We start from the raw sequence: 10,203 nt of genomic DNA, 5'->3' as shown, positions 1-10,203 counted from the left end.
TATAATTTTTATTTGTATTGTATAATTTTTCATTTGTATTGTATAATTTTCAATTTGTATTGTATAATTTTTATTTGTATTTTATAATTTTCCATTTGGATTTTATAATTTTCCATTTGGATTGTATAATGTTTATTTGTATTCAATATTTTCCATTTGTGTTGTAAAAAAAATCATTTGTATTGTATAATTTTTCATTTGTATTCTATATTTTCCATTTGCATTGTATAATTTCTTATTTGTATTGTATAATTTCTTATTTGTATGCGATAATTTTTCATTTGTATTGTATCCGAGGATTGTTTATTTATTTCGTTACGAAGGATGTCATTGGTCATAAAATTTAGTCTGTATAAAGGTCTCAGGTGCCCATCACAAACTTAGTCTGGTACCCTTCCCACAATTCCGATCGCGCACTCTCTACAAACACAAACTCGGCTCCTCTATTTGCGGTGCATGCTAAGGGACGACCATTTGATTCCCGGGGGGTGTCGAATCCGATTATTTATTTTCATTCTCTCGCAGGAGAGAATATTTATTTCCAATATGACCAGAGACAAGGAGAAAAACAAAAAGAAGAAAATCCGCCCAAACCCGAAAACTCAGTTTTTTGGGGGTGGGGGTAGTTACCACTACTCAAGGTCAATTTATTTATTTTCTCAGTCAGCATTCCTAAGGACAGATTATTTATTTGCCATCTACCAGCGCTCCCTTTTTAGAATCCAGTGACCGTCTAACATGCACGCAAATACATATGCCGCCGAAATATGGCTGAAATATTGCCGACTCGGCGTTAAACAATAATCAATCAATCAATCAAGCAAATACATATGAGCCCAGTTTGCTTTGAGCATCCGGAACATCTTCAACCCGATACAGGCTGAAACTTGACCAATGAAATCCTTCGTAACGAAACAAATAAACAGTCCGCGGATACAATACAAATGAAAAATTATCGCATACAAATAAGAAATTTTACAATACAAATAAGAAATTATACAATGCAAATGGAAAATTATACAATACAAATAAAAATTATACAATACAAATGAAAATTATACAATACAAATAGAAAATTATAGAATACAAATAAAAATTATACAATACAAATGAAAAATTATACAATACAAATAGAAAATTATACAATACAAATAAAAATTATACAATGCAAATGGAAAATTATACATTGCAAATGGAAAAGATCGAATATTGCAACGTTTGACATGCCATATAACTGATAGTTTCAGTGATTTTAATTTTTTTTTAATTAGTGTTTTTAGACAGACTTACAAAAACACATTAAACAAAATACACCACCCTGAAACCGAAATACGTGAGTATTAAATGGGACACAATTAATGTTATGTTTGAAGAAAGCTTAGTTGTACGAGAGAGATTTTTGGGGAAAAGTGTTTGAGACGATCTTCGTCATTATCATTGTGGGTAGCCAAACATTACCTTGTACTATTGAAAATGTTCATTGAAAGGTTTGTTGCCCCCCCCCCCCTTTTGTCGTAGGTAATAATACCCCCGCTCCAAAGGAGAGGGGGTATAGTGTTTTACCCTTGTGTGTCTGTCTGTCTGTGTGTCCGTGTGTCTGTCCGTAACAAATTTTCGTCGCAGTTTTCTCAGCAACTACTCATCACAGATGATTGAAAATCGAAAATTTATCACACTCTTTGTTTAGGCATGCCATATGGTGGGATTCATTTTTCTTTGAATTCGATGTCAACTATCTGTTTATCCGTGCGTCTGTCCGTAACAAATTTTGCGTCGCAGTTTTCTCAAGAACTACTCATCACAGATGCTTGAAATTTTAGCACACTCTTTGTTTAGATTTGCCATATGGTGGGATTCATTTTTGTTTGAATCCGATGTCAACTTCCTGTTTATCCATGCGTCTGTCAGTATCAATTTTCCACCACAGTTTTCTCAGCAACTATTCCCTCAGATGCTTGAAATTTTAGCACAATCTTTGTTTAGGCATGCCATATGATGGTATTCATTTTTGTTCGAACTCGATGTCAACTTCCTGTTTATCCGTGCATCTGTTCGTACCAAATTTTCGTCAAAGTTTTCTCAGCAACTGCTCAGCGCAGATGCTTGAAATTTTAGCACAATCTTTGTTTAGGCATGCCAAATGGTGGGATTCATTTTTGTATGAATTCGATGTCAACGTGAGAGTGTATATTCACAGCCGAGCGGGGGTATTACAAGTGAGCATTCGCTCACAGAATTCTTGTTTGGTAATGTATTGATTTAATAAAATTTGGTTGTAAAAAGAAGTTGAACCCCCTCCTCCCCGAAATAGTTTTTTTTTTTTGGACAATCCCCCTTTTTTTTGTCAAAGTTTTTTATTTTCATTAAGTGTTCTTTTTTTTCTGCCCCCCCCCCCCTTTCAAAAACGATACTTCGTGCCTGGACACATTGACAATTACAAGATATGAGTTTGTAGTGGTGTATATATACATCGAAAAGAGAAGTACATTACTACTAGTATATGTGCAGGAACTATATTTACTATGCGCCATGCATATTATTTCATTTGATAGCTTGTTCAAAAAGTGTGTCTGGTTGTAGATAATGGAATTACTGATGTCAGGTAAAGTATATTTATGTCTGCATTTAGAATAGCACATTGGAAACGTCATGATGTCAAATGCTTAATGCCTAAAGTAGAATATTAAGAAGCATGGAAAAAATGTATTTTCAGGGACTGCATTTCAAGCTGTCGACTTTGAACACACCTTTAAGATGGAAATTCATGACAGTGAATTGGACACCGCATAATAAGGCTATAGCAAAGCCTACAATTGTTACAGCCTGGAGTACCCCATGATAATATAATCGAATCACCAGTTTGAACTTAAGTAATCACTTACCCGAAATATAGATTCTTTGAGGTAACATCTTTTTTTTCGAATTAGTGATGTCAATTTTGAACAAGTGATATCAGCGATTATTCATGCGGAATCGATAGTTATATAACTTTGTTAAAACTAAGCTGAACAAAAAGAGCGTATCCATTTTATACTAAAAGGGTCAAGGACAAAAAGATGCTCTGAATGCACACTCTTTATCCAAACACTATACCTCCCCTTTTCCTACAGCCATGTATGTCAGTTCATTTTTCATACCGAAAATATGTAATATTCAGATGTCAAAGTTGTGGCGTATATACAAAATATCAACTTATAAACGAATAAAACAAAATACTAAAAGTAATTTAAGTAAAAGTTTGTTTTACTTGAAACGACAATGATTCCCTGATAGGAAAGGAAAAGATGGACATGAAATATGGAGATAACGAACAGTACTCAAACTTAAAACATCAGAGTAGGGATCAGGTGCCATGGAGGAGTGAGCATCTTCTGCCAACTGGTCACACCCGCCATGTGCTCCTTGTCAGAATCGGTTATTAACTCAATAATCTGTCGACAATTCAGAATGTAAATAATGGTCTAATTAGTATGAAAAAACGTCAGTCAGCATATGACTTAATGATAGATTGTATTTGCTGACAAGGTCATTGCATCGGCCATAGAACTTACGAAATGATGACTTTAAACGACACTGTTGATATTCTTGTGTCATCAACTTGTTTGTCAATAACTTACCTCGTTTTAGAAATTGTTCATACGTAAAGCATGCTCTTGCGTATCGAATCAACTGAGAGATATACACCCCATATGCAGGTTATAAGGGTATATAATTATTGCTGCATAAGTAAGGGAAGTTGACGATTGAAAAGTTAAAGTCATCACGTTTATCATAAAGCTTTGTTGTTAGATTACCATTAACGTCTTTTTCTAGTAAAATATCCAAATATGAAACAGATGTGTCAGACTCTGTGGTATCTTTTATTACAAGCTCACTGGGATATATCGTGTCGACATGTGAATGGAAATCACTATTGTTAGTGATTGTTAATTGTTAATATGCAGTTCCATTTAGTCAATAAAATTCTTGCGCACATAGTTCATACACCACGAATTCAAAGTAAACGATTAAAAGAATCGTCCATTCAAAACACGATACAATATTTACATGTAGCTATCAGCGCATAGTATTATAAATAAACTATCAGTCGCGTCATGTGCGCGTAAATGATGCGTCAGGTGGAATCAACTGTGATCGGCCGCTGCCAAGCACAAAATACTTTGACTCAGAGTAAATATATTTTACCAACACTGTACAACAGTAATATTTTATTCATGTTTGTTTTTGATGGGTATGTTAGTCAAGATCCACTCTTCTAATGTTAATATACGAGCGGATATCGATCCTACTTCTAATTACAGCCAATGTTCTGTACAGCCTAGCCTGTTTCAGTCATTCGTGGTTCCAATTACCTGATGTGTCCTATGGTTTGTGGGTAGCAAGATACTGCGATTACCTGTCGTGCCAAATTATTCCAGCATTCTTTACGGAGGAACCAGGTATGGAATGACAATTATAAAATGTAGTCCATTAGAACATATAATTAGGTTTTACAGAAGATGAAGTGCAATTACAAATTGACTTTAGACCAAGGATTAATTAGTTTGAGAAGAAGGAGGTATTGGGGCCGCCCTAAGGCCTCAGGTACATGTAGCTATAGGGCAAAGCACAAAGCACCAGGGGGCGAATTTTAAGCCTCCACAAGCTCAAGAATTTTAAGGATTTTACGAGTAAAATGTTACCTTTTATATATAAGCTCACAATTCGGCAGCTGGCCCCACTACCTTCCCCACAAACCCTTTTAGTAATAATTATCAAATTATGTGAAATTTCTCATCATCATTTTTTTTGTTTTTGTTTTGTTTTGTTTGTTTGTTTGTTTTTTTTTTTTTTGCTTTTCATTCTTATCTGTTTGTCATAGAGTTGTGATTTGAGTCCCCTTCTTCTAATTTTACTGTGAGTAAAGACGGTGTGGGGGGAAAAAGCCTGTAGAGGTCTATCGAAGTAATTTATTAACAAAAATGTTTGCCGCCGCTTCGCGGTAGCGCTGGGACATTGAAATCAAATTCGTCTGTCCGTCTGTCACAAAAACTTTAAGCTAAATATCTCAAAACTTTTGATTTTTGAATAATGAAAGATAAGGCTTTCATATTTCACATCTGCATTTGCATGTGACAAGACCTTTCCGAATATACTATGTATTTTGACCTCATAATATTGACCTTGAAGGTTGACCTGCCAATCAAATATTTTAACCCTGGAAATAACTTCGAAATGAGAGAAGATTCATAGAGTTTTTAAAATTCACATATGCATTGCTTGTGACAAGACCTTTCGGAGGTTTCCAAGAACTTTCCAAATGTACTATGACTTTTGATCTCTTCTGACTTCGAAATTTGATTTTCAAAAAACGTCAATCTTGGCCGTAACTTTTGTACCAGATTACATTATTTCAAAAATATAAATTTTACTGTAGTATGACGGACAGACAAGACAGGATAAACAAAACAATTGCAATTATAAGACCCCAAAAGCGGGGACCATATTTCTCTGAATTAATTTGCTTATTTTACCACTAAAAGTTTCCTCTTTACTGGCTAAGGGATTCTCGCCTTTATTAGCCTCAGAAATTGAAGTGTATTAAATTCTTGCTGATCGACGATTTCCACTAGTTTTTTTTTTTTTTTTTTTTTTTTTTTTTTTTTGCCCACAAACAAAACCATTCTTCTTTATTTCCGAGGTTAGTGAAGATTTTCTGAAACAAGTTATTGACAATTTCAGTAGTATATTGTATCAGGTAGCCGATAGCAGGTCTGTTCTATAAAAAAAACAAAGATTAAGGAAATCATTTATCCAGTAATATTGATTGCCTGAAGTCAAGAATAATCCATATAATGCTGGAATTGCAAGAATACCATTTCCTATTTGATGAATAAATGTATTTCAACGTACGGGTATTTTGATGTACACTTTTGTATAGGAAGGTTGTCCATGAAGTTCGTGAACAATGATGTTTTTGTCAAACTGGGTGTGTATTGTATACCAAAATATTTGTTATGAAAATCCGAGTCAGGATAGCTTGGTTTTGTTTGTGTGAACCTTATATTTTTGTAAAAATCGAGGTCTCTAAAGGTTGCAGATAGTGTGCATGAAAAAAAAGTTTTCTGAGTAAAATGATTATCTTCGTCATAAAACAAGCCAAAATTTATTAAAATTAAATGTGTCTCAAAAAATGCGGTTGTCGTCATTTTCTGATAATTTAGTATTGTTTAGTGAAAATATTAAGAAAAAAAGTGCAAGATGTGTGTTTCAAAAATTGACAGAAAGAGCTAGGGACATCGGCCATCCGAAAACATCCAATTGTAAAATCATGTTTTTATATGGTTTAAACAACGTCAGAGACAAAATAATTATTCAAACAATGGGAAATTATTAGAATATATTTAGTTTGATGATTTGAAATTGGTATATACGAATTTTGAAGGATGTGTACTATTTATGAGACACTACAAGAGTGAAAAACTACTGATACGATGTATCTATTCATGACCTTCTTATAAATCTACAAGGGTCATTCAGTAAGTAATGCAACATACAGTTTATCATAATAAATGTAGAAGTATTTAAATTTATTTTTTAACAGTTGAAAAGTTCTATTAAGGAACCCCTAATCACAAAAAACCCTATGCTTTTTCCTATTGTTCTCGCAAAGGAAATCACCTTTAAAGTGAGCATGGTCACTACACTGAGCTGATTATTGCTTAAAAATTGTCTCTACCAAGAAGATGAGAATGAGGGCGTGAAAACATTTACATAAATAGCTGAAAAGCCAATATTAAAGATATGATTTTTATATGTAGAAAGACTAGTCTTTCACGCTTTATAGTTTTCAGATGGATTCGGAAATTCAAAAGTAAAAAAAGTACAAGTAAAAGATTGCAGTCAAACTGGTCAATCGAAATCTGTAGGGGCACAAAAAATGTCAATGTTTTGAGCAACACGATATCTGAAAATGTTAGATTCACTTTGATAGATATTGCTAAAACACTAAACATTTCATCGTCGCAAATGAAATAAATCTAACACTAATTCTATCAGATGGGCGCCTTATTTCCTATATACAAATGCTTTTATAAGAGAAAACACACGTTAAATGGCCCAATTGTCTATTTTAAAAATGAAGAATTTTTACAAAAAAGAAGAGTTGGTAAACTTGAGTGATAGATGTCGTAACATGGGTAGTTTCTTATAGCCAAAAAGGAAGATCAAGAATAAAATATGGAATCAAAGAGGAACCTGTCGTACGTCCTATTATTGCAAAGAGAAGCAAAGGCTCCAAATATGTTTTGTAAATTTTCCTTTTATTCAAGAGGTTCAGTAAAACATGTACACACAGCCAAAGGAAGACCTGTCAATGGCAACCTTTATGTTAAAGTTTCTCTCAAGAAAGTTAAGCAGATTTCCTGCAAAGCAAGTCCAAATATCGGTCCTCATGGTATTTTTCTGTACCTGACAACGCTGCTGCAAATAAGCATAGAAAAATAAATAAAATTTTGAAGAAAAAAAGGTTTACAAAGCAAAGCCCCCCCCCTTTATTCGCTAGATCTCAGCCATTATGAGGTCTTTTTATTCAAAAAACGTATGAAAACAATCAAAGGAAGACTTAGCAATTTCGAGCATATCATGGAAAATATCGTACACATTTGGCAGTGTGGTCATTATTAAGAAAATTATAGCATTTGTCTACGAACTTAATGGACAACCCTCGTAAATCGTAACTTTTTTCCCTTTACAGTTATGAACATACACATATGTAACTTCAGATTTTTTTTCGGGGGGGTGGGGGTGGGGGGTGGGGTGGGGGGGCTCTTCGCCCTCTCTAATTAACCCAATGCTGTGCACTTCGCTGTCGGTCTTAGGATGAAATAATTTTATTTTTTAATATTATGTCCTTTAGGCGATAGACCAAGTTCAAGTTTAATTTATACTCCCAAACCAAAATACATGGGGGTCATTAATAACATATATACATTATATATAATTTGGTCAGAGGTACATTCACGTATACAATACATAAAGATGACAGAAAATAGGTATAAATATTAAAAAGAAAACAGAGAGAAGGAAATATATCAAGGAGGACAGACAGCATCATAAATTTTTAAAATAAACAACGTTTTTTTTCAGGGTATTTTTTTTTTTGTTCTTATTTGACATTAGGCCTAATTCCATGAATTTTACAACATTTAGCCTACAAGAATAAAAATTGCGTTGGTATTTTTTTTCTTACATTATCTAAAGCTTTACATTCTAGGATGTAATGGAATTCAGGGGCGTAGCTTGACTTTAAATTCTAGTGAGGCAAAACCATACATGTAGCAGCGAGAGGTCTTGGGCAACCTTGAGCCCCCAGCAGGTTCCGGGTGGTGTCATGGGAGGGGGGGGGGCACTCCGACAGAAAATGGAGTTTTGGGTTTTAAAATGCAATGAAATTTCATTTGCTGTACTAGTTTCTTTATTTAAGACTTCAGCATGATACTACATATTGTAAAAGAATGTAAAAGAGTTAATTAATATGTTTACTAAAACTTTTGAAACATTTAAAGGTGAAAGCGCATCTTATTAAACTTTTCTTCTTTCTTTAAAACTTCAATTCAACATTATAGAACTGTTTAAAATGTTAAAAGAAATGCCATTAATTTTTACGAATTATCTGCAATGTGTTGTTGATTATGGGATGAGGTGGTGGTGGTGAAAAATCTAGTGAGGCAGTTGCCTCATTGCCACAATGGAAGCTACGCCCCTGGAATTCGTCAGCATTTTGAGAATTATTACAGAGTGTACGGATTCTTTCGGAAAGTGGTATACCATACCATCTTCCGGTTTCTACTGGTAGGTGATGATTTGCAGTACGAAATTTTAAAAGTATTTTTTTTTCTAAATTTGGGAGATAACTTATCAATAAAATTTTCAAATCCAAAATTTTGTTCGGAGATTTTGTAAATTTCTCATTAGGAATTATTTACATCAATGGACCATTTTTGAATAAACTGATACATGTATTGTAATATTTGTTTTACAATCGTGGTTATCCATTTATAATTTAAATTGACAACCTGTTCATACCATACATTTGATAAACCACACATATTAAATGTATACAGTCTAACCATGGATTTGTTAAATTTCTATCACATTACAGTTTAAACATACATTTGTATAATACACTAAAAATTTTATTTTGCAGGCCTGAATAAAGCTTTGCCCAATATGAAATCATTCGACAATATACTGATACATATAAAGGAAAACGACCCACTTGGCTAATGAAAGGTTCCATAATGTATATTGTTCAGATTAAAAACTCTTATGTAAACATAATTGTCATTTAAATAGAGTGGGGTCGAAAATTAGTGATCTACAGAGGCGTTGATGTTGCTCTCTTTATTGCATAAATTTCCTGATACACAGCACATTGTCAATTTTCTGAACACTTACCTTGTATTTTTCCTATGAAAATGTTGTTTTTCTTACAGTTTAGTTTTCTAGTAATGGTGCCCGTAATTACATGTACCGACCCATAACACGAAAAAAGTATTTATAATAGATTGCGATTAAACTCGATGATATACACATTTAATCATAAAAAGTGTAAAAGAAACTCTTATTTCAGTATGGTACCACGTTCTTCAAGCTTTGGGTCTTTTTGGTTGGTCTGGGATGGTAGGTTCATTGATTCTTCTTACCTCTAAGAAGTTTGATACCAGCATCCCAAAATCATGGAAATACCATAAACAGCTGACTGTGTCTGCACTTTGTATTATATCAGGTCAGTTTTCAGGATGAAAAAAAAAGTTTCATTTCTTGTCTAATAGCTGACATAAAAATTTAAAAGCGTTATTTATTGTAATTAGCCTTGAAACTGTACATGTACTAATGGTGCTTCCACCTTTTTACTTCATAATATTGTTGTGCATGTTTTTTCAGTGTTTGTTATATCCCTGTGTTTGGTAATGTTTTATGGTAAGCTGGACGAATCCCATACGTCTGTCAGCCCAAAGATCCAGTGGTCAGCTTTCTTAGCAGCTGCAGCGTGCATTCTACAGTTTTGTGCAGGCCTCTTACTCACTCAAGTGTAACATAAAATAAAAATGAAAGTAAAAACCAAAAACATTTTTATGTTCTAGGTGAATTGATAGTATTTGTGTTCTTCCTAAAATGAAAGGGTGTAAATAAATCCCCATGTCTCTCTACATCTGTATA

At 33.6% G+C, this 10,203-nt stretch overlaps 1 protein-coding gene across 1 annotated transcript; it reads left to right on the top strand.

Annotated features, from left to right (window-relative positions):
* Nucleotides 1–4,207: 4,207 nt before the first annotated feature.
* On the top strand, nucleotides 4,208–10,203 carry LOC133183767 (uncharacterized). The gene is made up of 3 exons (XM_061318676.1): nucleotides 4,208–4,439; nucleotides 9,614–9,769; nucleotides 9,928–10,203. The coding sequence occupies exons 1-3, from the start codon at nucleotides 4,259–4,261 to the stop codon at nucleotides 10,077–10,079; spliced, it is 489 nt and encodes a 162-aa protein (XP_061174660.1). The 5' UTR covers nucleotides 4,208–4,258; the 3' UTR covers nucleotides 10,080–10,203.

Source organism: Saccostrea echinata, unplaced genomic scaffold (assembly GCF_033153115.1).
Source record: "Saccostrea echinata isolate AGI-Se365-2 ecotype Australia unplaced genomic scaffold, CSIRO_AGI_Sech_v1 ptg000009l, whole genome shotgun sequence".
Taxonomy (NCBI): domain Eukaryota; kingdom Metazoa; phylum Mollusca; class Bivalvia; order Ostreida; family Ostreidae; genus Saccostrea; species Saccostrea echinata.
Note: the sequence above shows the minus strand (reverse complement) of the source record. Positions and strands in the feature narration are given on the sequence as shown.